The sequence below is a fragment of the Lepidochelys olivacea genome, assembly GCF_965140295.1.
Source record: "Lepidochelys olivacea isolate rLepOli2 genome assembly, chromosome: 7".
Lineage (NCBI taxonomy): Eukaryota > Metazoa > Chordata > Testudines > Cheloniidae > Lepidochelys > Lepidochelys olivacea.
Genome location: NC_140417.1, coordinates 30876397 through 30901608, shown reverse-complemented (window position 1 = coordinate 30901608; position 25212 = coordinate 30876397). Strand labels below are relative to the sequence as shown.

Genomic DNA, 25212 nt, shown 5'->3' with positions numbered 1-25212 from the left:
GGGGTCAGGGGCTACACAAGCAGAGGTAGATTGCTCCAGTGTGTGGGGAGTGTCTGTGCCCTAGAGATGGGGTGGGGGAGATCTCTGGGAGCGTTGCTGAATCAAGAGGGGAGGGTTCCTGCTGCTGTGATTTCCCTGCCACGGGTGGGTGGTCATAGGACATCCCCCTCCCCTGGGGTGCCTCTCCCCAGGGTCTCTGATTTGCTGAGCTGGGGCTGGCACTGGGTCCCCCTGGAGTCTCGCTCTCCCCTAGCCCTGGGTCAGAGGGTCACAAGATCTAGGCTAGGCCCCCTGGACTTGAAGTGGGGAATGGGACTCAGCACCTCCCGCCCCTGCCCCAAAGCAGGACCCCACTGACCACTCCTAAGCAGGATCTCTGGTGTGGGCCCCAGCATGGCCACAAGGGGGCGCTTGTGCTCCAGCAAACCCCAAGCTGGTCCCATGTTTGGTGTGAGGGGGAAAGGGGCGGAGGGATCTTGGAAATTACCCGTCCTGTGCTAGAATTCTCTCCCTGCAATGCCCTGGCTCCACTCCCCTATGTCTACCCAGGCCAGGAACCCTGACTACTCCCAGCTCTCCACCTCCCCCAGAGTGAGAACACCGGCCTCTTTCCCCCTCAGGCCAGGAACCCCAACTTCCCCCACCCCTCTAGCCCATGAGATCCAGCCCCCTACTTTTCCCAGAGTGGGAGGCTTGAGATTCTTACCCCTGCCCCATGTTCAGGCCTCCCTACCTTCCGACCCCAAGGGCAGGAGCCCAGGTTTCTTCCCCCACCCATTGGCTGTGCAGGGGGTCCTGGCTCCTTCCCAGAAATGAAATCTGAGCCAGGACAATGCACAATGTTGGGGGCAGCTTTCCCACTGCTCACAGCAGCAGGGGGCACAGGTTGTTCACCTGCGGCTGCACTGCCACCAGCATGGGGAGCAGATTTGCCTCTGACCTAAAATAATTTATGAGGTGTATTATGGGTCCAAGTTCAGAGCCCTTGTCAGGCTGGGTGCTGCACAGACCCCTGCCCCCCAACCAAGAGTGGGCCCCCACCCATTGAGCCAGCCACTGCAGACATATAAGGAGCAGGATGTGAATCAGTTGGAGACCCATCCCCTTGAATTGGGGGTTCAGAGCAAGCCCCCCCAACCTAGCAGCATTGGGGTACTGGGAAATAGAGCAGAGAGACTCTTGGGGGGCTATTAAGTGGGGTTTAGGAGAAAGGGGCTCAGTGGTGGGATCTGAGAGCCATGTCCTGGAGGGCTGCTGTGTTGCTCCCCCCATCACAAGGATGTGGGGTGCTGAAAGGCAGTACAGCTGTCACCTACGGGGCACAGTGGGTCTCCCCACCACTGGATGATGGCAGGATCTGACCAGGAACGATGCCTATAGGTTTATACTGGGGAGAGGTGGTGGTGTCGAGGGGGTCCACCACACACACTCTCGATTAAGGAAAGGAGCCAGTCCTGCCCTGACATGGTTGGGAGAGTGGTGCCCATCACCTCCACTCTAGGTTTGCTCCATGGCTGTTGATTGTTGTGGCCCTTCCTCCAGGGCAGGGCCGCAGTTGGAATCAAGATGCTGGGCTAGATGGGCCCAAGGGGCTGATCTGGAGGGGGTGAAGCAGGATACTGATCTAGATGGGTCTGATCTCAGCAGGAGTCGGATGAGATACTGGCCAGATGGGCCTATGGATCTGATCTAGAGTAGGGGAAAGGTGGGATACTGGGGTAGATGGGCCAATTGGGAGAGGTCCCCAATTCCCCCCAAGCTGGGGGTGGGGAGAGACCTACCGGCAGCTTTCAGGGGGTTTCCCTCCTCCCACCCACAGCAGGTCTGCTGTGGGTGCTGGTTTCCTGGCGTCCGTGCAGGCCCCCCCCACTCCCCAGCCGCTCCCCACCCTCTGATTGCGGAAGTTCCTCTTTGCGCAGCGCAGAAAACCAGAGCAGGGGGAGCCTGGCTGGGGTGGGGGGGAGCGGACGCACCTGTGTGCAGGGGCCCTCTTTGTGGGACCCGCACCAACCACAGAGACCCAAGCAGAGGATGGATGGGGACGGGCGTGCCTTGGAGAGCCTGGGGGTCTTTGTCTCAGGTCCCCTTGTCACATGGGTGAGTGTTGCTGGGAGAGGGGCGCTGTGTCTCTCTGGGGAGGGATGGGAGCCGTTTCCTGGGCAGAGCTGTGCCCCTTGGGGGAGAGGGAGCAATGCCCTTGCGGGGAGCTGTGCCGAGGCAGGGATAGAACCGTACAGAATCCTGCCCTCCCACACCCTGCTGAGCCACCCGCAATTGGGACACTGTACCTGCCCCTCTAGCAATGGGGTGGAGAGGGGGCTGGGGTGAGGAGGGAGGGGATCAGGGGTTGGGGGTTAAATGAGATGAGGTGGAGGAAGCTGGAAAAGTTGGGGTGAATGGGCGCTTGGGGTGAGCTGGGGGGTTAGAAGTGAGTTGAGGGTTTGGGCTGAGGTGGGGGTGGTCTGTGGGGAGAGGGAGGAAGGACCCATCCCCAAGGCTGGTGTGGGGGAGGCACGAGCCCCAGAAGGGCTGGGGCCCTCCCCGACACCCTGGCCCTGACACCCTGGGCTGGGCCCGGCCTCCCACAGACAGCTTGGAAACGGGCGTGGGGGAGGGAAGCACATCCTGTGTGCACTGTGAGGGGCAGGGCAGGAGCCTCCATAGGACCCCTGGCTTGTAGGGGTGGGGACCTTGGGCCCGGGGGGAGAGTGAGCAGGGACCCCCTGGAGTGGGGGCACTGGTGTCAGGCCCTGCCAGGCCCAGGTCAGGGAGGGGCAATAACAGCGCTGCCTGTCTCTGCTCCCCAGGTGCGGACGCTGGAGAACCTGGTGCCCCTGGGGTGGATGCAGGACGAACCCCAAAGCCCCAGTGCCCCAGACAGGCAGGCGAGGGCCCGGGAGTATTTCCTGCACCTGGTAGATGGAGCCTTCCTCACCCAAGTCATGGGGCTGATGTGAGTGATGGGCAGTGAGGAAGGGGGAACGTAGGTGGGGCCCAGCTGGGAGGCAGTGGGGGGTTTGGGCTTTATTGTGGGGCTCAGCTGGGGGGCCATGAGGAGGGTCTGGGCTCTGTTGGTGGGACCAGCTGGGCAGGCAGTGGGGGACCTAGGCTGTGTTGGGAGGGCTTCTGGGCCGTGTTGGGGGGCCCAGCAGGGGAGCAGTGGGGGGACTCTCAACTGTGCTTGAGGGGCCCAAATGGGGGGCCCAGGCTGTGTTGTACGGCCCATTCCTTTTATTCCCCTCAGCAGAGACCCGACCTCTTGGCGTGCCCGGCCACCCCAGAGCCAGCAGGGTGACGAGAGGCTGCGACTCCAGACCCTACATGCCCTGCTGCAGCAGCTTCGTGCTTTCTACCAGGTGGGGGTGCTGAGATGGGGGGCAGCACGCCCAGGGAGTGAACCTCTGTCCCCTGGGGCGTGGAGTGGCTGGGGGTCTGAGGAGCACGCTTGGGTCTGCCTCACCCCCTTCTGCCTGCCTACACTTGTGCTCTCATATGTGCACGCTTGTGTCTCTGCCGGCAGTGCACTTTCACATGCTCGCATTTGCACACTTGTGTCTGTGCACACTCATGCTCTCGTGTTTGTGGGCCTGCTGCCCCAGCTACGTGCACAGGGAGCTGTTCCTCTCTCACCTCTGTAATGTGCAATCCACAGGGGCAGGCAGGAAGGGGAAGTGGTTAGCATCTGTGCAGCTCCTGACACACAGCTGAGGGAGTCACTCACCCAATAGTGACACTCAGGGAGCTCCTCCAGGGGGTATGGGGCAGACGCAGGGGGAATCCCCCTCCTGAACCCCTCCCAGTAGTCAAAGCTTCTTGACACCCAACCTCTGATCTTTGACCTTTGCAGGATGATCTGCAGCAGCTGATTCTAATGACTCCCCCTAATGTGCAGCTTCTCGCCAGAGACCCCCTGACAGGTAACTGTTTGGAGGGGCAGTACCGGACTCAATGGACCCATAGGTCTGGTCCTTTCTGAGGAGCTGGAGAGGTGGGATGCTGGGCGGGATGGGCCCAGGGTCTAATCCCCTGGAGGGGGGGAAGGGGTCTGTCTCTGGCCGTATTCAACCTTCCCTCCCACTGTCTTAGAGCAGGGCATCGAGGAGATGCGGAAGCTGCTGCTGCTGCTGCTGGGGGCTGCCGTGCAGGTACGTGGAGGGTATAGGGGTAGGGGAGGAGGGTCTGTGCAGCCAGCACTACCTGGTGTCTCCCTGTGCCCCCCAGTAGCGCCTCTGGCTGGCTGGGACGTAGAGCAGCCTTCAATGGGGACTATGGGTTAATGCAAATTTCCTCCCAGGGTTAGGGGTATCATGGATTTCAAGGCCAGAAGAGCCCACTGTGATCATTCAGTCTGGCCTCCTGTCTAGCACAGGCCAGAGGCTGGCCCTGAAACAATTCCTGGTTGAACTTACCGAGCAGATCTTACAGAACAACATCCAGTCATGGTCAGGGCCTACCCTCAACCAAATGTTGCCCCAGGCAAGGAGCAACTTCGCCCTTCTTTTGTTAAACTTTTGGGTGCCACTAGTCCTCCTTTTCTTTTTGCGAATACAGACTAACATGGCTGCTACTCTGAAACCTGTTATTTTTTACTGCATTTGTAGCCCATTTAATGACTTTGATGCATGATTTGCATGCATGATTTATCCCTGTCATATAAGAGGATCAGTTTGCACACTAGAATCTGTAAAGCTGTATTTATTCATGCCATATATAAGCAAATAAAAAATAATAATTTCTTCTAAATTTACAGTAGCTTTTTAATTTTAAGAATAACTGAAGTGTACTAACATCAAGAAATTGAACTGTGCCCCAACATTGGGAGGACCAGTATTAAATAGGGTTCCAGCAGGTGACAGGCTTAGAATTTTAACCCTCGCCCTTTAGTTCAAAAGGTCACTTCTCTTGCCTTCATTTGTCCAAACCTTTCTTTGATGGACACTCAAGTAGTGTCAACGAGTGAGCAAAAAAACCTCCCTCTTGAATTTTTCTTCTGAGTTTCCCATCACCTCATCTCTGCCCTCATAACCAGACTGTCACTTCTTCTAATGAATACGAGTTTTCTTGAAGACAGGCTCAACTCCTAAGTTTTCTGCCATTTCTTTGGCAGCAGTGATGGCATCTTCAAATCCATTGTCTCTGTCGACCACGACGAAATCAAGGAAGATTCTTGTCAAAGTAGTACCATTTCAATGTCCATCGACTGAGTTTGCAATGCCTTGCTTACAACGTTTGCTTGGAACAGGATATTGTGCCAAACTACAGTTGAGACCAGCAATTGGAAGTCAGTGATCTGGTTTGCCAGGCTTTGCTCCTCGTGTCAGATTCCAGCCTTGGCTTTACTCAACTGCACCAGCTCCATGAGGGTGTTGTAAACCTCAGTCACTTGGTACCTCACTGGCCTTACACTGTCAATGCGGCTCTCTCAGAGAATGTCACTTAGCAGCTTCACGGTCAGATTTGTAACATTGTCTGTGAGGATCTTCCACCTGATAGTTGGTGCTGAAAAGAGGACATATATCCTTTGCAGTGCTCCAAAGAGAGAGACTGAATCTAAAGAAGATGACACTGCATCTGACACAACCAGGTTGAGCCACAAGGCACAAAGAAAGCTCTTGGATTCAGTGCAAGGATCCTTGCGTGGACACCACAGTTTCTTCCCTTCACCTTCGTGCCGTTGTCACAATATCACAGCTGGGCTCTGACTTCACTTCAATTCCTTCTTATATTTCAGACTGACTGACTGGTAACACCCCGCCCCTTGTACGCCCACGAGGGCAGGGCTGACAGCATTCTTGGAGAGTCGAGGAAAATGAATCCACAGACAGAATATCTGAAACATTTTACTTCAAACATTCTATTTTCCCTTTTGTCGCTAACAACAAAAACAGCCCCCCAAGCCCGGTGCCCCCCAAGCCCAGCACCCTAGGCAGTCACCTGCCCCTAAATCAGGCCCTGGTTGTGGTTTAAACATTGTCAGTGATGGAGAATCCACCATAGCCCTTGGCAAGTTGTCCCCATAGTTAATTCCCCTCACTGGCACAAATTTACACCTTATTTCCAGTCTGAATTTGTCCAGCTTCAATTTCCTGCCACTGGACCATGCTAGACCTTTGGCTGCTAGGTTGAAGAGCCCTTTATTAAATATGTGTTCCCCATGTAGGAACCTCTAGACTGGGATCAAGTCACCCGTCAACCTTCTCTTTGTTAAGCTGAATAGATTGAGCTCCTTGAGTCTCTCACTATGGCACGTTTACTAGTCTCTTAATCGTTCTCGTGGCTCTTCTGTGAGCCCTCTCCAGTTTTTTAACATCCTTCTGGAATTTTTAGCACCCAATCTTGAGGCAGGAGTCCAGTAGCGGTCGTAACCAGGGCATCCCGGGGTGAGGGGGAACGGTGGGGCTCAGGTCCATAGCAGCCCTCAGAGGTACCCTGAGAAAGAGAGAGAGACTGACAGATACTGACAGCTGTTTCTTTGTCACCCCACATCCCTCCACTCTCTGTGCCTCCTCCCCTTCCTTGAACTCCTCCCACTCTATGCTGCCTCTCCTCCCCTGCACCTCATCTCTCCACCCCCCCATGCACCCCATTCTCTGCTCATCCCCCTGCACCTCACCCCCTGTGCTGCCCCATACCCGCTCCCTCCACAGTGTGAGCGGAAGGCAGAGATCATTGAACGGATCCAGGGGCTGGACATTGAGACCCAGACTGCGCTGGCCAGTGCCATCCAGGAGGTAAGAACACCCACTGTGGGCATGACCTTTTCTTCTGATCCTTGTGGCTAGGTCCCCCCACCTGATCCCCAAGGGACAGTCACCAGGTGGCACCCCATCGGGCAGCACCAGGCTGCACTTTCCCAGATGCAGGGGCTTGAGGGATAATGGGGGAGCTATAGACAGGGAGGCTGTAGCACTTGGGCAAGGGGCTGGCCTTGGCAAGACTGCTGTGCGAAGAGCTGCTGTGTAAGGGCTGTGAGGTGTTGGCCTTTGAGAACTGTGGGAAGGGGAGGCCATGTGAGGACATGAGGAATGTGCCGGGGCAGACGTGTGATGGGAGGCCGTGTGAGGAGCTGACGTGCAAGGGGAGGCCATGTGAGGAGCTGGCATGTGAGGGGAGGATGTGTGAGGAGATGGCGTGCGAGGGGAGGCCATGTTAGGAGCTGACATGCAAGGAGAGTCCATGTGAGGAGCTGGCGTGCAAGGGGAGGCCATGAGGCATATGCCGAGGCGGACATGTGAGGGGAGACCTGTGAGGGGAGGCTATGTGAGGAGCTGATGTGCGAGGGAATGCTGTATGAGGAGCTGACGTGCGAGGGAAGGCCATGAGGCATGTGCCAGGGGCAGGCGTGCAGGGCTTGTGACATGTTGCTCTTGTGTTGCAGGTGACACAGGACCCAGGGGTGGTGCTGAGCCTACAGTGGGGGGCGCTGGCTGAGCTGCACCCCCTGGAGCTGACACGGGTCCTGCAGGATCTGTCCTCCCGGCTGCGGGGCCTGGTGCAGGAGCGGGATGCAAGTGCGGAGGTGAGGGGGGCCCTCAGGCATATTCCTGCCACTCCCAGCCCTCCCTGTGCTCCTCCCCGCACTGCAGCCATCCACCTCTCTGTGGGTTTTCCCATCCACTGCTCCCTGGGTTCCCCTCACCCCCCGAGGCTCTGATACCCGTTCCCCCTCATGCAGTCTCCTTGAGCTCTCCCCTTCCCTCTGCCCCCCTCAAATTCCCCTTGTGCTGCCTCCCACTCTCCCCTCCCCCTTCCACTGTTCCCTGGACATTTCCCACCCCCACCCATTCTTCCTACCCCATCTAACCCAGCTGTCTTGCAGAGGCTGTGGGAGCTGCAGCAGGAGCGAGAGTTGTCGTCCCCCCATGGCCCGCTGCCCCCCGAGGGGCCCTGGGACAATCGCCAGCACCTCAGGGTGCAACTGGCTGACGCCCGGGGCCAGGCTCGGCGCCTGCGGCAGGAACTGTGAGTTGGGGGAGGGCACTGATGGGGTGGTTCTGGGATGGGAGGGCAGTGGGTGTAGGTCCTAGGGGCATTAGGGGGCACAGAGGACAAGAGGAGGATCCTGAGATGGGGGGGTTCTAGTGAGAAGGGGTCCTCAAGGGGATTGGGAATAGGTGTGAGGGATGTACCTGGGGATCTCCGTGTGTGTGTGTGGGGAGGCCGTGGGGGTATCCCTGATGTACCCTCCTGGGGGCTCTGATCTCCTTTCCCCTCCACCCAGGGAGGAGAAGGCCGAGGAGCTGCTGGATCAGCACCAGGAGCTGCAGGAGCTGGAGGCTGAGCTGAGGAGGCTGCGACAGGAGGTACCAACACCCCCACCGCCCCAGTGCCCTGGGCCCTGACCCTGTTCCCCCTGACTCTGTGCCCTGACCCTGTTCTCCCCACCCTCAATGCCCCAGGCTCTAACCTAGCGCCTCTTCCCCCCAGCACCGGGCGGTGGCGGGGGAGGCGCGCCTGGCGGGCCTGTACCGGGATGAGCTGGATGCCATGCGGGAGAAGGCGGCCCGGGCTGAGCGCCTGCAGGGGGAGCTCTCGGCCCTGAGGGAGCGACTGCCTGCCTTGGAGCGGTGCCGGGGGAAGCTGGAGGTGAGGGGGCATGGGGTGGAGGAGGCACAGGGGATGTGGGGAGTGTCATGGATCCACAGGATCAGGGCTATGCCCCCAGCTTTGGAACAGTCTCTTGGAGGAACCCCACTCCACTCTCCCTTCAGGGCAGGCTGCCTGCTGAGACTGACCCTCTGGGGCTCCAGCCGCTCTGCCCCATGCTGTGAAGAGTCCAGCTGAGGCAGGCTCCTGGTGGAGACTTGCCCACTGTGAAGGGGTTAATGCAGTGACACCAAACCACACAGAGAAAGGAAAGTAATGCCTAGTGCCATGTGGTCAGCCCAGAGCCCAGCCAGGCTGCAGCCACGCTCTCTGACTTCCTCCTTAGTCAGTCCCAGGGGAGAGCACCCAGCCCGTCTCCCCCATCCCCCCAGTCCTCTGGGCACCAGCTGGGGTCTCTAGAAATCCAGAGTCACGAGTTTGTCTTGTCTCTCTGGCCCCTCTGTTGATTGGGTGAGTTTCAACCAGTTCTTTAACAGCTCTTCACAGGGAGGTGAGACACGCCCCTCATCACCATGTCTCTAGTCTGCCCTGAGAGCAAACTTAATCCCTCCCCCGCCAACCCTGGAACAGAGAGGGGAAATTGAGGCACACATAGGATTCATAAAAAATACTACAAAATTCCTAGTTTGTCACAAAGGCAGTGGGGGGCTCTGGGTTAGTGGGGGTGATAGTGAGGGGCTAGTGGGGACCAGTGGGGGAGGGGAATGGGGCAGTACTTCTTGTCAGGAGGAGTCGGGGGATGGAGGGCTGTAAGGGGCTCAGGAGGCCAGTGTGGGTTTCTCAGCAGGAGGAGTGGGGGAGGGAAACAGAGGGGATCTGTGTGACAGTTCTTCGGGTACCCAGGACTGTGAATCACCTTGTTACCCCCTGCCTCTAGCGAGAGGGAATCTTGCCCAGTTGGGTGTCAGCTCCCTACCCCCACCAGCCTGTCAGCCCCCACGCACTCTCCTCTGGGCTGTGCCTGTCTTTGCCTTGCAGGGTAACTATAGGTGCACCCCAGTCCTTCCTCTGTGATACCCCACCCGATGCTGGCTACTCACAGAAATCCCAGCTCCTCTGCCCCCAAAGGAGCAGTGCACCCCAGCTGACTAGTTTTACTTTAAATCACTGCTCCTGTAAACCTCACACTTATAATAAAACCCAGGTAGGTTTTGTTAAGCAAGAGCAGAGATCCCACCAGAAATGAGAGGGAAGGAAACAAATAGTTACAATACAAAACAAAATCATAAAATGCTCACCAACCCTTTCCTAGCTAAAGAAGTAGGTCTCCCCCCTGACCCCCATCCCTCCACCCCCCAAAAAGGTTCAGTCTGTTGCAGAGCTGGCTGGCTTCACAGGAACCAGGATCCAAACTTTCATGAGAAACACCCCACTCCATCAGATGTTTCCTCTGTGAATAGAAAAGGAGTACTTGTGGCACCTTAGAGACTAACAAATATATTTGAACATAAGCTTTCGTGAGCTACAACTCACTTCATCAGATGCATGTAGTGGAAAATACAGTGGGTAGATTTGATAGACACAGAGAACATGAAACAATGGGTGTTACCATACAGACTGTAACAAGAGTGATCAGGTAAGGTGAGCTATTACCAGCAGGAGAGCAGGGAGGGACGGGATGGGGACCTTTTGTAGTGATAATCAAGGTGGGCCATTTCCAGCAGTTGACAAGAACGTGTGAGGAACAGTAGAGGGGGAAATAAATATGGGGAAATAGTTTTACTTTGTGTAATGACACATCCACTCCCAGTCTTTATTCAAGCCTAAGTTAATTGTATCCAGTTTGCAAATTAATTCCAATTCAGCAGTCTCTTGTTGGAGTCTGGTTTTGAAGTTTTTTTGTTGAAGAATTGCCACTTTTAGGTCTGTAATCGAGTGACCAAAGAGATTGAAGTGTTCTCCAACTGGTTTTTGAATGTTATAATTCTTGACGTCTGATTTGTGTCCATTTATTCTTTTATGTAGAGACTGTCCAGTCTGGCCAATGTACATGGCAGAGGGGCATTGCTGGCACATGATGGCATATATCACGTTGGTAGATGCGCAGGTGAATGAGCTTCTGATAGTGTTGCTGATGTGATTAGATCCTATGATGGTGTCTCCTGAACAGATATGTGGACACAGTTGGCAATGGGCTTTGTTGCAAAGATAGGTTCCTGGGTTAGTGGTTTTGTTGTGTGGTGAGTATTTGCTTCAGGTTGGGGGGCTGTCCGTAAGCAAGGACTGGCCTGTCTCCCAAGATCTGTGAGAGTGATGGGTCATCCTTCAGGATAGTTTGTAGATCCTTGATGATGCATTGGAGAGATTTTAGTTGGGGGCTGAAGGTGATGGCTAGTTCTGTTATTTTCTTTGTTGGGCCTGTCCTGTAGTAGGTAACTTCTGGGTACTCTTCTGGCTCTGGCAATCTGTTTTTTCACTTCAGCAGGTGGGTATTGTAGTTGTAAGAATGCTTGATAGAGATCTTGTAGGTGTTTGTCTCTGTCTGAGGGGTTGGAGGAAATGCGGTTGTATCGCAGAGCTTGGCTGTAGACGATGGATCGTGTGGTGTGGTCAGGGTGAAAGCTGGAGGCATGTAGGTAGGAATAGCGGTCAGTAGGTTTCCGGTATAGGGTGGTGTTTATGGGACCATTGTTTATTAGCACTGTAGTGTCCAGGAAGTGGATCTCTTGTGTGGACTGGACCAGGCTGAGGTTGATGGTGGGATGGAAATTGTTGAAATCATGGTGGAATTCCTCAAGGGTTTCTTTTCCATGGGTCCAGATGATGAAGATGTCATCAATATAGCGCAAGTAGAGTAGGGGTATTAGGGGACGAGAGCTGAGGAAGCGTTGTTCTAAGTCAGCCATAAAAATGTTGGCATACTGTGGGGCCATGAGGGTATTCATAGCAGTGCCGCTGATTTGAAGGTATACATTGTCCCCAAATGTGAAATAGTTATGGGTGAGGACAAAGTCACAAAGTTCAGCCACCAGGTTTGCTGTGACATTATCGGGGATACTGTTCCTGATGGCTTGTAGTCCATCTTTGTGTGGAATGTTGGTGTAGAGGGCTTCTACATCCATAGTGGCCGGGATGGTGTTTTCAGGAAGATCACCGATGGATTGTAGTTTCCTCAGGAAGTCAGTGGTGTCTCAAAGATAGCTGGGAGTGCTAGTAGTGTAGGGCCTGAGGAGGGAGTCTACATAGCCAGACAATCCTGCTGTCAGGGTGCCAATGCCTGAGATGATGGGGTGTCCAGGATTTCAAGGTTTATGGATCTTGGGTAGCAGATAGAATACCCCCAGTCGGAGTTGTAGGGGTGTGTCTGTGCGGATTTGTTCTTGTGCTTTTTCAGGGAGTTTCTTGAGCAGATGGTGTAGTTTCTTTTGGTAACCCTCAGTGGGATCAGAGGGTAATGGCTTGTAGAAAGTGGTGTTGGAGAGCTGCCGAGCAGCCTCTTGTTCATATTCCGACCTATTCATGATGACAACAGCACCTCCTTTGTCAGTCTTTTCGATTATGATGTCAGAGTTGTTTCTGAGGCTGTGGATGGCATTGTGTTCTGCACAGCTGAGGTTATGGGGCAAGTGATGCTGCTTTTCCAAAATTTCTGCCCGTGCACGTCGGCGGAAGCAATATATGTAGAAGTCCAGTCTGTTGTTTTGACCTTCAGGAGGAGTCCACCCAGAATCCTTCTTTTTGTAGTGTTGGTAGGAAGGTCTCTGTGGGTTAGTATGTTGTTCAGAGGTGTGTTGGAAATATTCCTTGAGTCAGAGACATCAAAAATAGGATTCTAGGTCATTATAGAACTGTATCATGTTCGTGGGGGTGGAGGGGCAGAAGGAGAGGCCCCGAGACAGGACAGATTCTTCTGCTGGGCTAAGAGTATAGTTGGATAGATTAACAATATTGCTGGGTGGGTTAAGGGAACCACTGTTGTGGACCCTTGTGGCATGTAGTAGTTTAGATAGTTTAGTGTCCTTTTTCTTTTGTAGAGAATCAAAGTGTGTGTTGTCTAGTTTTTGTAAAGTCCAACCACGAGGAAGTGTGTGTGGAAGGTTGTTTTTTTATGAGAGTATCCAGTTTTGAGAGCTCATTCTTAATCTTTCCCTGTTTGCTGTAGAGGATGTTGATTAGGTGGTTCTGCAGTTTCTTTGAGAGTGTGTGGCACAAGCTGTCAGCATGGTCTGTGTGGTATGTAGACTGTAAAGGATGGCTCCAGGGCACCTCTCCCTATTCTGTGTGATACTGAAACAGTCTTGTCTCTATTCCTAGATAGGGCCGTCCCTGTCTGTTGTAATGGTCTGTCTTTGCCTCCAAGTGGTTTCCGTTGTTTGCAGTTGGCTCTGATGGTTTTCTATTGCTAGACTTGGAGGAGCTGAGGGACGGAGGGGGACTGTGTGGTGGTCAGTGGGTCTCGAGGGGGGGGGGGGCTCTGATGGGGCCCTGTCCCTGACAGGAGGAGGTGTGGGCCAGGGGATCTCGGGAGCTCTGACCGGGCTCTCTCCCTGGCAGGAGGAGCGGGCCTTCTCCCAGGCCCTGCTGGACAGCAAGGCCCAGCTGGAGGGGCAGCTGGAATCTGCTCGCGCCCGAGCCCAGCACCTGTCCCAGTTCGAGAAGGAGAATCTACTGCTGCGGAGTCAGTTAGATCAAGTTGAGGAGGTGAGACCCCCAACGGGCCCCCTGCACCCTCTCCACAGTGCCCCTACGGTCCCCTGTGCACACAGCCTGTCCTGTTACCAGGCTAAATGCTCACTGCCCCTCGCTGGGCTTTCCCCAAGTGACCCCCACAGGTGCCAGCTGGGATCCCGTGATTCACCCCTCTCAGAGCAGCTCCTGGGGACAGCCACGGGTCAGCCAGCAGGTCTCTGTGTCTCAGTCAGGCCGTCAGCCTTGTCCCTGGCAGTCTGGCCGGCCTCTCCCAGCTCACCCAAACCTCTCCCTGCTCTAGAGACTTGTCAGGGGGGAGGTCAGGGCTCCTTTGACACCAGGCTTAGCCTTGGGAAGAGGAACACTCCCCGGGCCAGCCGAGGGAACTGGTCCCCATTGCCATTGTTCCCATCACTCCTTTGAAGCTGGTACCTGAGAGGCTCTTTTCTGTGGCTCAGTTTGCCCTGCGCTGCTCTGTTCTAGCTCTGTGCACTCGGGCAGGCAGCAAGACTCAAGAGAAACCCAGTGACCCAGAGCCCTCCGAATAAAGGCTACAGACCTTTTCCCCAGTCTGTCACACACCCCGTGGCACCCCTGCTGGGAGAGGCTGGGCTGGAGTAGCAGGGACCTTCCCCCACAAGCAGTGCTCCTGCCCTGCTCTTTACAGCACCTGCTGCTGGGAGAAGCCGGGCTGGAGTAGCTCTCCCCACAGCTAGTGCTCCTGACCCTCCCTATGGTGCCCCTTGTAGGACTCTCTCAGAAGTGTAGGGCAGCCCCTATGTTAACAGTCTCTGTGTCATGGATTCACAGGGTCTGGTCTATGTCCCAGCCTTTATCCTGTCTCCTGGGGTTACCCCTCTATTGTGCTGGACCCCAGGGATCTATACTGTTCTGCTGGGGCAGGCCTGTGGCCTCCATGACTCCAAAACTGGGCCTTTGGGCTCCAGCTACCCCTGTGTCCCTCCGTGGCTCCCTGCAGCGAGTCCAGCTGAGCTGTCCTCCCGCAAGAGACTTTTCCCCCATCAGGGCGCAATGCTCCTTAGGCTTGGCCTCCACTGAAAAGCTAACTCGACCCAGCAGCGTGGCTCAGGGCACCCCCTGAGAGACGCAGTGAAGCTGAGCTAACTCCTAGCGTAGACAGGAGAATTCTTTTGCTGACCTAGCTACCACCTCTTGGGGAGGTGAATTAACTAATGGGATGGGAGAGTCCCTCCGCTCGCTCGGCAGGGTCCGCTCTGAAGCGCTGCAGCTGTGCCACTGAAATGTGTCAAGTGTGGACAAGGCCTCAGTCAGCAACGGCAGCAACACCAGGCGACTGGTTCAAAACCTTTGTTCATCACCTGGTCAGAAGTCTTGGGGTTAGCGTGAGAGAGGCCGGCTCCGGGCAGAGTTCCTGCTTTGCTGGGCCCCGGCCCCTGCTTCCCCTGAGCTCCGTCCGCCCTCTCCCTGTCCTCTTTGTCTGCCAGGGCCAGGGGTGCCGCCATGTGGCTGTGAACCCCGCTCTTCCTCACCCTGCTTCCCGACACCTCTCGTCTTTGCTCTCCGACACAGCCCTGCCACGTTCCCTCAGCTGCCTCTGCAGCCTGGAGTCTGCTGATGCAGCCCAGCCTGGACCCAGACCCTCGTGCCTCCTGTTCCGTGCCAGGAGAAGCATTGTAGCCCCTCTGCAACCAGTGGGCAACAGTACCAAGGCTGAGGGGGAGACGTAATAAGGCTATTACAGAAAACTCCCGCATGGGTCTCTCTCTGCCCCCAGGAGCAGGAGCGGGAGCGTCAGCGGCTGGAGGAGCTGCAGCAGGAGAAGGTGTTGCTGGAGGGGGAGCTGAGGCAGAATCTGGGGGTGCCCCAGCACCTGTCCTGGGAAGAGGAGCAGGAGCCCAGTGAGGCTCCCAATGGTGAGTGCCTCCTTCTCCCCTTTCCCCCAGGCCCCCCAGCTGTCCCCTCCCGGCTCATTGATGTGACACTGTCTCCCCCCAGACCCTGCTGAGACTCCCAAGTCCCTGAGCTATGAGGTGACCGAGGTGACATCCAGCCGCCTACTAGCGCTGGAGCGGGAGAACCAGGAGCTGCGCCGGAGGCTGCAGGAGGCACTAGAGGCCCCGGGAGAACCCAGGAGTCCGGGCCTTGAGCAGAAGAATAAGGCCCTCAGCAAAGAGGTGAGGGAGATGGGGCTCCTAGAAGAGAATCCAAGGCCCTGTCTGTCCCACCTCTCAGCCAGCCAGTCCCCTGGCCCTGGGGCTGGATTGGAGCTGGCATCCCCCAGAAGGGAAAGACCCTGTGTCCCATTCCTTAACCAGGGGCTATCTGGTGAGGAGTCGAGTATGTGTCGGGGGGGTGTCTCCATGTTGTTTTTTGGGGATAGGAAGGGTTGTGTGTGCGGGGGAAGGCTGTATGTGGGGATTTGAAGGGTGGGATCTCTCTGTGGGGAAGCCTTGTGGAGGGGTCTGTGTGTTGGGGAAGGATAGAGAAGGGGAGTCTGCTAGGTTTTAGTGGAAGGGTGGTCTCTGGGGGGGGCTGTGTGTTGGAGAGGGTGGAGGAAGAGGCATCTGTGGAGGAGGCTGTGGTGCGGGGGACGGGGATAGGTTGTTTCTGTGAGGGAGTGATGGGAGATGGTGTGTTTCTGTGGAGGGGTCAGTGGAAGGGGGAGGGGTGCCTCGGCGGGGGGGGTCTCTGTGTGTTGGGGTACAGGGAGAGAGGGTGTCTCCATGGGAGGTGTCTGTGGGGTGAGGAGAGGGCTGTCTCCATACCGGCCCAGTCCTCCCTCAACCTCCAGTTGCCTGGCACAGGTGCAGCGGCTGGGGGCAGAGCTGGAAGCCCAGCGGGCCCGGAGCTGCCAGGAGCGGGAGGAGCTGAGTGCCGCCCTGCTGGGGGAGAAGGAGCAGCTGGAGCGGGAGCTGCGCAGCTTGCAGGAGCAGCGGCACTGCCAGGTGGGGCACGGTGCCCGGCGGGGAGGGCAGGGCATGGTGTGCAAGGGATTGTCATTTGGGGCAGTAGAGGGGCGCTGCAGGGAAGGCAACAGGCCCTGGCGTGCCCCTAGCGTGGTGCCCCCACATGGCTGCAGGCAGCATGAAGGGGTCAGTCCCATTGCCTGGTGCCTGAGTGGCTGGAGGAGTGGGTGGGCAGGGTGGGAATCCCGTCACCCTGCTGCCAGCCTGTCTCCCATTAGAGGAGACCAATGCCATGGCAGAGCACGGGGACAGGGGATTGGCTGCAGGTTGTCACAGATTGACAGGGCTGTTACACCCCAGCCTTTACGCAGTCTCCCAGCAGTGCCAGTGACCCCTTTAGTGCACCAGACCCCAGAGCAGCCATGCAGCCTCAGCAACTCCGGGTCTGGGCCTTTGGGTGCCAGCCCCCCTGCTCCGCCCGTGAGTTCCCCCCACCAGTGCACCTGCGACCAGACTGCCATGGAGACTCTTCCTTCTCCGGGAGTGACACGCCCAGAGAGGATCTGCAACGAGGTCGGGCAGCCTGGCCAGGTCAAGGGAGCATTGATTAGTCACCTGGGATCCAGCATCGCAGGGTCCTCAGGCCGGCCTGGGAGCCCAGGCTTCTGCCAGAGCCCATGTTAGTGGGAGCCAGGACCCCAGCATGTCCTGCTGTCCTGAGACCCAGCTTTGCTCTCTGCCCCTTCAGGGAACTGTGACACTGCAGTCATGGGGGGGTGATTGCTGCTCGTGCAGACCTAGTGGAGCTAGCTTCAATCTGGCTGGCTTGGACCCCAGAGCAGTGAAGCTGCAGGAGCATGGGCTAGCGCCTGAGTAATGACCAGGGTTTCAGGCAGATGTGGGCAGTTGTCTGGTCTGGAAGCAGAGAACACCAGCCATGCCTCGCCCCCTTTCCCCTCAGGAATAGCAACACCAAGCCTGTGGGAGCAGAGTCCTACACAGGGATCATAACCCTATTACCAAAACTGCCCTTCTTTGGGTGGGGCTGGCTCATATGGCTTAGGCCAGGAGGACACAATGGTAGGCAGGAGGCTCAAAGGCAGCCTGGACCCCTGGGATCAGCCTGGGGCAGGGCCCTCCTCTTGAGTTCCCACCACAAGGGGCAGGAGGCACCCTGGGCTGGTGGAGGCAATAGAGGGCATCCCTCAGTACATCCAGTTGCTATGCTATTGCTGGAGGCGGGCTAGGGCACAGGGCAGCTTGGGGGGCAGTGAATCCTGCTGAATTGTCCCTGGTACCAATGCCAGGTTTGTCTCTGTCCAGATCAGATGCAATCCTGCGTCATGTCTGGGGGCAGCATTTATGTGGGGGGTTGATTCCTGCCTTCCTAGGCATTGGGCAAGGGAACCAAGGGGGGCTCAGGCACGTGGCTGTGGATTTGGGAATCTAGGGTGCCCCTGACCAGCTCTGTTCCCCTTCCCCCCAGCAGGAGTCTCTGCAGAGCCAGGGGGACCCAGGCGCCTGGGCCCAGGAGCAGCAGGAGGCACTGGCAGAGAGTGGGCGCCGGCTGTGCCAGGTAGAGGAGCAGGCATCCAGCCTGCAGGAGGCCTTGCGCCGGCTGGAGGCCACTCACGCCAAGGCCCTGGAGGGGCTGACGGCCTCCCAGGAGGCCCGGGGGCGCCTGGAGCAGGAGTTGCTGAGGCTGCGGCAGGAGCTGGAGCAGCAGCGCCTGGAGGCCCTGCTTCTGGGGCAGCTGGAGGCCGAGGCCCAGGCGCTGGAGAAGGAGCGGGAGGCGTTACGGGCAGAGTTGAGCCAAGCCGAGCGGGAGCTGGTGGAGACCCGGGGCTATCTGGAGGCGGAGCGGCAGCGGGCTGGGCGCCAGGCTGAACAGGCGCGGGAGGCCGCGGAGGAGTTACGGGCGTCCGAGCGCGAGCTGGGCACCCTGCAGCGCGGGCTGGAGCAACACAAGGCGGCCCTGACCCAGCTGGAGGGCGAGCGAGGGGCGCTGGAGGCGGTGCTGAGCCAGGCCGAGAGAGAGCGCCGGGCACTGGACAAGGAGACCCGGCGTCTGCGGGCCCAGACCCAGGCCCAAGAGGAAGCACTGGCAGAACAGGGCCGCCGGGCCGCCCAGCTGGAGGCCCAGAGCCGGCTGCAGGCGCTGGAGTTGGGCGGGCTGAGAGAGAGAGTGCAGCGGCTGCGGGAGCTGGAGCAGGAGAGCAAGGGGCTGCGCGAGCAGCTGGCAGCTGAGCGCAAGGCCGCAGCCGCTCTGCGGGAGGTGATGGGGGCATCAGGGGCAGGGAGCGCCAGGGCTGTAAGGAGTGGGAGTGGGGGGAGCTCCTGGCTACTCCCCCCTGGCCTCTCCCAGCAGGGGGCGCTGTGGGGAGCAGGGCTGTGGGGGGCACCCTGCAGGTGACAGTGGGGACAGGGAATGGCGATGGAAGCCCACCCCAGTGGTCAGGGTCCTGGTTGGGGTAGTGGAGGCAGGAAGGGGGGGCCACGGGTGCCCCACTCAGTGCTCAGAGTTTTGCTTGTTCCTGCAGGAGCTGCTGGGCGAGAAGGTGAAGGGGCAGGAGCGGGAGGCTGACCTGGTGCGGCTGCGGGAGCAGCTGGAGCGGAGGGAGGAGGAGCAGCGCCTCCTGGAGGAGCAGCAGGGCACCCAGCAGAGGTAGGCATCTGCAGGAGGCCCATACCCACACTTGGGATCTTGGGAGACGAGAGACAAGATGGTTGGGGGGCAGGGATCTTGGGGGGATGGAGGGGGTGGGGGAATAGGTGTCTTGGGGGGATAGACAGGTGAGGTTTGGGGGATAAGGGTCTGGGGGGCTGGGTGGAGGGATTATGGGGAGAGGGCTGTATAGGGGGCAGGGGATCTGGACAGGGGAATGGGGGGCAGCGATCTCAGGGAGGGGGTGGCTGGTCATGGGGGCTAGGAGGCAAGGATTTCAGGGAGGGGGAGGCTGGTCATGGGGGAGGCTGCGGGGCAGGGATCTCAGGGAGGGGGCGACTGGTAGTGGGGCGTGGGGGGCAGGGATCTCAGGGATGGGGTGGCTAGTCATGGGGGCTGGGGGGCAGGGATCTCGGGGAGGGGGCGGCTGGTCATGGGGGAGCTAGAGGGCAGAGATCTGGGGAGGGGGAGGCTGGTTGTGTGGGTTGGGGGGCAGGGATCTTGGGGAGGGGGCAGCTGGTCGTGGGGCAGGGATCTTGGGGAGGGGGCGGCTGGTCGTGTGGGAGCTGGGGGGCAGGGATCCTAGGGAGGGGACAGCTGGTCATGGGGGAGCTGGGGGGCAGGGATCTCAGGGAGGGGCTGGCGCAGTTTCCAGGGGCTCCTGGGTGTAATGTGCCCCCCTCTCGTCCTAGCCAATACCAGAGCCTGGAGCAGCGGCTGGAGTCGTCCTTCAGGGAGATGCTGGCTCTGAAGGAGGAGAAGATCGGCGCCCTCCGCAGCCGGGTGGAGGAACTGCTCGCCCTCAATCAGCACCTGGGGAAAGAGCTGTGCCAGGTGAGACACCACCCCCAGCGCCCTCTGCTGGGAGAGGCCGGGGCTGCAGTAGTCATGAGCTCCCTCCTACTCCCTTTCATCCCCTCCCTTGTTCTCTATGTCCAGGTGAAGAGCAGCCCTGGGGCCCACCCACCCGAGGCTCTGGGGGCCGTGGAGCAGGGCCAGGGGGACCCCGAGCCGACGCTGGGGCTTCGGGCTGAGTTGGAGAGTGACACCCTGAGCAAGCATCTCATCGAGGTGGAGCGCAGCGTAAGTCCAGCACAGGGGGTGTTTTTGGGGGCCTTTCCTTTGGGGTGGGGCGGGATGGGGGCTGGAATCTGGTGCTCTCTGGTTCCCTCTGCCTTTGGGGTGAGGCAGGGAAGGGGGCTGAGATGGGAGGCCCCTCAGGGAGGCTGGGCAGGGCCGGGAGATGGAGGGAAGGGACTGTGCCCCTTGATAGACTCCGTGGGGCTACAGATTCCTGTCCCCTCCCCTTAGCAGGGGCAGAGATTGTGGGGCTGGAGGCCCCTGAGGGGAGCTGGGGACCCCCCATCACTTGCTGATGCTTCCCTCACAGAACGCGGCGCTGCTGGCAGAGAAAGAGGCTCTGATGGGGCGGCTGGGGCAGCTGGAGTCGCAGCTGGGTGCCCTGCAGGGGGAGCTGCTGAGCCTGCAGGGGCAGAGCGGAGGCCTGCGGGAGGAGACTGGGCGGCTGCAGGCCCAGTGTGGGGCCCTCCAGGTGAGACAGCCCGTCTGAACCTCCCAACCCCACGTTGTCCCTCTCACAGAGCCCAGTGTGGGGCCCTCCATTGAGTCAGAGTTTAAGGCCAGAAGGGACCCCCAGATCATCTAGTCTGACAAGTCATCCCAAATAAACCCAACCAGAGCCCTCAGGAGCCCTGCCTGTTGTGAGCCCCAGACAGAGAACAGGGGAGGCTGAGGGACCCCCAGTACCCTGCACTGGCAGGGAATCGCTTCAATGAGCCATGCCCAGCTGATCCCAGCAGGCGACCCACGCCCCATGCTGCATGGGGAGGTGAAAACATCCCAAGGTCCCTGCCAATCTGACCTGGGGGAAATTCCTTCACACCCCCCAGTCTGGTGATCAGTTGAACCCTGAGCATCTGGGCAAGACCCACCAGCCAGGCAGCTAGATAAAAGCTTCTCTGGACCAGCTCAGAGCCTGGCCCACCCTGCCTGGTGTCCCGTCTCAACTTGCGGCAGATCTCAGATATTTCAGAGGATAATGAAAAAAACAAACCAACCCAGAATTACTTTTGGTGAAAAAAACCCTTCCTGACCCTGCAGGTGCCCAGCTGAAGCCCTGAAGCATAATTAGGAACATAAGACATAAACCAGGAGTGACCCGCAGGGCTGCCGAGCCCTGCCCTCCTCCGCCATAAACAACCCCATCGTGTAATCCCACTCACAAATGTCTCAAGTTCTGTCTTAAGACTAGCTGGGTGTTTTGCCCCCCACAATTCCTCTGGGGAGGCTGTTCTAGAACCTCCCTCCTCTGATGGGTAGAAACCTTCTCATTGCCAGCCTCTGGGTATGGCTGTGCCACAGGCTATCCTAGCATAGCTCTGCCAGCAGCCTCCGAGGGCAGACTCAGCCTGCATTGACAGCAGGGGCTTTCTGTCGGAATAGGAACATCGCCTCCCCGAACGACGGAAGCTGTGTCAATGGAAGCCCTCTTCTGTCCCCAGAGCTGTCTGCACTGGGGGGAGGAAGGGAGGTGTCACATCTGACTGATGTTGATAGAACTTTTCTGTGTAGACCAGGCCTCCTTTGATTCCTGGCCAGTTTGTCCCCATTTGTTGTTGTGCCAATATTCTCCTTTAGCTTCAGTAGCTTTTCTCCCTCCCTGGGGTTAAACCCACCTGGTGTATTTATAGAGAGCAACCAGATCCCCTCTCAGCCTTCGCCTGGCCAGGCTAAACAGGCTGAGCTCGCTCAGACTCCTCTCGTAAGATCAGTTCTCCGCTCCCCTGATCAGCCTGAGAGCCCTTCTCTGCACCGGGCCGGTTTGGATCCCTTGTTCCTGAACACAGGTGACAAGAACTGCACACGGTGTTCCCGCTGAGCTCTTCCCAGTGCCCCACCCAGGGGCATTAATGCTTCCCTATCACCCCTGGAAATCCCTCACCGGATCCAGCCTAGGATTGCATTGGCCTTTTTTGTGGCTCATGGCATCCTGCGATCAACCCATACCCTAGGGCTTCTCTTGCCTTCTGTTGCTTTCAGGAGATGAGCCCCCAGTCTAGAGGAAATATTAGACCCTAGTGGCATGACCTTGCATTTTACACAATTTCATCCCATGTCTGTCACTCTGGCCCCCAAGGTTTATCCAGTTCTTTCTGTGTAATATTTCGCTCCTCTGTATGGCCGATGGCTCCCAACTCTGTTGTCCTCAGCAGACTTCGTTCACACCCGTCTTTTGGGCTAAGGTCATTAATGAAAATATTAAACGGGATCGGGATCAGGCCCAAGATTGATCCTTGATTCCCTGGCAATTTCCCTCCTGTCTGCAGCTCAGCCTTCTGTACAGCCTCTCATCTTCTCTCCTTTAGCCAGGTCCCTGGGGAGACATCGGCCCTCTGAATTCCCCTGTCCCCCACTCCCCTTACCCCCAGATCCAGTGTGGGCCCTCCAGGTAAGATACTAACCCTCTAAACGCCACTGCCCCACAAGCAGGCCCAGTGTGGAGCCCCCAGGTGAGACACTGCACCCCCTGGATGCCCCTTGCTCCCCCAAGCCCTCCTGCCCCAACCCCAGATCCAGTGCGGGACCCTCCAGGTGGCTCCCCCTCCCTCTCTCGCTCCCCTGCATGGTCTCTTTTGTCCTTCCCCACCCCGTGTCTCTCATTGCCCCCTCCCCTGGCAGGTGGAGCAAGCGGCGCTGCGCTCCCAGAAGGCAGCCCTGGAGGCCCGGGCGTCGGAGCTGCGGGAGCGACTGGCAGGGCTGGAGGCTGAGGGGCGGGCGGCCCGGCAGGAGAGGGATGAGTGGCGCGGGCGCCACGAAGGGCTGGTGCGCAACCATGACAAGCTGGCGCTGCTGCACGAGCGCCAGGGTGCTGAGCTGGAGGGGCTGCTGGGCAAGCAGGCCGGCCTCAAGGGGGCCCTGCGGGCTCTGGAGCAGGAGCACCGAGAGCTGCAGGACAGGTAACTGGAAGGGGCTGGGGGGCACCAGGCCAGGGAACCCCCAGGGCAGGAGTTGGGGGCACATGGCTGTGACAGGCCAGGTAACCCCAGGGGCAAGGGGAGCTGCAGGGCCAGGAAAGCCTGGGGAGGCGCGGCTGAGAGTGCACAAGGAGGCAGCAGGCCACTTAACCCTACGGGAGGCGTCTCAGATCTCTGGGGGGCCTGGACCCTCAGCCTATCTACAGCCCCTCTGGGAGGTTCTGTTATGTGCCAGATCCTGGGCTTAGCATTTCACCAGGCCGAGTCCATAGCTCGACATGCCCAGGGCTGGGGCTCCTGGCTCCAGCACCCCTCTGGCTCTCCAGCCAGTCCCACTAAGTTCTTGTCAGCAAGTTAAGGAAGTATGGGCTGGATGAATGCACTATTAGGTGGGTAGAAAGCTGGCTAGATTGTCGGGCTCAACAGGTAGCGATCAATGGCTCCATGTCTAGTTGGCAGCCGGTATCAAGTGGAGTGCCCCAAGGGTCGGTCCTGGGGCCGGTTTTGTTCAATATCTTCATAAATGATCTGGAGGATGGTGTGGATTGCACTCTCAGCAAATTTGCGGATGATACTAAACTGGGAGGAGTGGTAGATACGCTGGAGGGGAGGGATAGGATAGAGAAGGACCTAGACAAATTGGAGGATTGGGCCAAAAGAAATCTGATGAGATTCAATAAGGATAAGTGCAGGGTCCTGCACTTAGGACGGAAGAATCCAATGCACCGCTACAGACTAGGGCCGAATGGCTCGGCAGCAGTTCTGCGGAAAAGGACCTAGGGGTGACAGTGGACGAGAAGCTGGATATGAGTCAGCAGTGTGCCCTTGTTGCCAAGAAGGCCAATGGCATTTTGGGATGTATAAGTAGGGGCATAGCGAGCAGATCGAGGGACGTGATCGTTCCCCTCTATTCGACATTGGTGAGGCCTCATCTGGAGTACTATGTCCAGTTTTGGGCCCCACACTACAAGAAGGATGTGGATAAATTGGAGAGAGTCCAGCGAAGGGCAACAAAAATGATTAGGGGTCTAGAACACATGACTTATGAGGAGAGGCTGAGGGAGCTGGGATTGTTTAGTTTGCAGAAGAGAAGAATGAGGGGGGATTTGATAGCTGCTTTCAACTACCTGAAAGGGGGTTCCAAAGAGGATGGCTCTAGACTGTTCTCAATGGTAGCAGATGACAGAACGAGGAGTAATGGTCTCAAGTTGCAGTGGGGGAGGTTTAGTTTGGATATTAGGAAAAACTTTTTCACTAAGAGGGTGGTGAAACACTGGAATGCGTTACCTAGGGAGGTGGTAGAATCTCCTTCCTTAGAGGTTTTTAAGGTCAGGCTTGACAAAGCCCTGGCTGGGATGATTTAACTGGGAATTGGTCCTGCTTCGAGCAGGGGGTTGGACTAGATGACCTTCTGGGGTCCCTTCCAACCCTGATATTCTATGATTCTATGAGTTCAGAGGAGCTTTACTCTGCCAGGGAGCCAGGCACCCGGGGGGGATATGCAGCGACCCTGCTCAGCCTGTTACAAGCAAGGTTTATTAATCCCCTGGAATCCAGCATTACAGAGCCCCTGGTAGGATGGGGAAGCCCAGCTTAACCCAGAGAGCCCCGGAACAGCCTGGCTGGGCCCTCCCCTCTCAGCATGGGGAGGACTTGCTCGGGCGGATTAGCTGCTGAGACGTACTGGTGACTGCACTGATCGCAGATCTCTGCGACTGGGGGTGAAGTACGGAACTGTCAGGGGAGCTCCGCAGGGGTCCCCCACCGAACGCCAAAGGGGCTGGGAGCCCATCCAGGAGGTTTGGACTCGGGCTGCTCTACACTTAAAAATGAGATCGACCCAACTGCTAGGAAAAGTTCAGGTCTGTGAAAAATGTCATGCCCTGAGCACTGGAGTTAGGTCGCCCCCACCCCCGGCATAGACACGGCAAGTCAATGGAAGAAAGTTTCCGTTGGCCTAGCTACCGCCTCTTGGCGAGCTGGATTAATGACAGCATCGAAAAACCCTTCTGTGGATGTAGGAAGTACCACAGCCCAGCGCTGCAACAGCACAGCTGGAGTGTAGACGTGGCCTGAGCGAGGTCGGCCTGGTTAACCCCCTCTGCAGATGCAGCGGGGCTGAGAGAAGAAGTCTGTCGCTACCACCTCTTGAGGGGTGGACGTACTGCAGCGATGGAAACCCCCTTCCCAACTCCTGGTGTGCTCCCAGCTGGAGTGTGCAGCCTGCCCTGGCTCGCGGCGGTCCCCATTGCTTCTCTGGGGCCCTCCGGGTATCTGGGTCGATTACATCCGCTTTTGGATCACGTACCTGGCTTAGCCCAGACAGGCCTCGGTGGCTCACAACTGTCCCTTCTCCCTCTGCCTTAAAGAACTGGCCACTCACTAGGCGGGAAGGTTTGAATACCAAGTCAGTGGGGAAACCGAGTCA

General features: G+C 57.8%; 1 protein-coding gene across 2 annotated transcripts in view; it reads left to right on the top strand.

The window, feature by feature from the left end:
- Nucleotides 1-17: 17 nt before the first annotated feature.
- CCDC88B (coiled-coil domain containing 88B) overlaps nucleotides 18-25212 on the top strand; it is a 29630-nt gene continuing 4435 nt past the window's right edge. The window contains exons 1-20 of one of the 2 annotated variants that reach the window (XM_084634230.1): nucleotides 18-2097; nucleotides 2808-2953; nucleotides 3248-3356; nucleotides 3848-3917; nucleotides 4087-4145; nucleotides 6648-6731; nucleotides 7379-7519; nucleotides 7820-7962; nucleotides 8222-8303; nucleotides 8428-8586; nucleotides 13102-13248; nucleotides 14993-15131; nucleotides 15214-15392; nucleotides 16023-16163; nucleotides 17614-18399; nucleotides 18665-18789; nucleotides 19482-19623; nucleotides 19729-19872; nucleotides 20180-20341; nucleotides 22489-22766. In XM_084634230.1, the coding sequence (XP_084490356.1) occupies nucleotides 1723-2097; nucleotides 2808-2953; nucleotides 3248-3356; nucleotides 3848-3917; nucleotides 4087-4145; nucleotides 6648-6731; nucleotides 7379-7519; nucleotides 7820-7962; nucleotides 8222-8303; nucleotides 8428-8586; nucleotides 13102-13248; nucleotides 14993-15131; nucleotides 15214-15392; nucleotides 16023-16163; nucleotides 17614-18399; nucleotides 18665-18789; nucleotides 19482-19623; nucleotides 19729-19872; nucleotides 20180-20341; nucleotides 22489-22766 (3611 nt within the window). In that variant the 5' untranslated portion in view covers nucleotides 18-1722. Of the gene's footprint in view, nucleotides 2098-2807; nucleotides 2954-3244; nucleotides 3357-3847; nucleotides 3918-4086; nucleotides 4146-6647; nucleotides 6732-7378; nucleotides 7520-7819; nucleotides 7963-8221; nucleotides 8304-8427; nucleotides 8587-13101; nucleotides 13249-14992; nucleotides 15132-15213; nucleotides 15393-16022; nucleotides 16164-17613; nucleotides 18400-18664; nucleotides 18790-19481; nucleotides 19624-19728; nucleotides 19873-20179; nucleotides 20342-22488; nucleotides 22767-25212 lie in introns of both variants that reach the window. The other variant, XM_084634229.1, reaches the window with a different exon arrangement.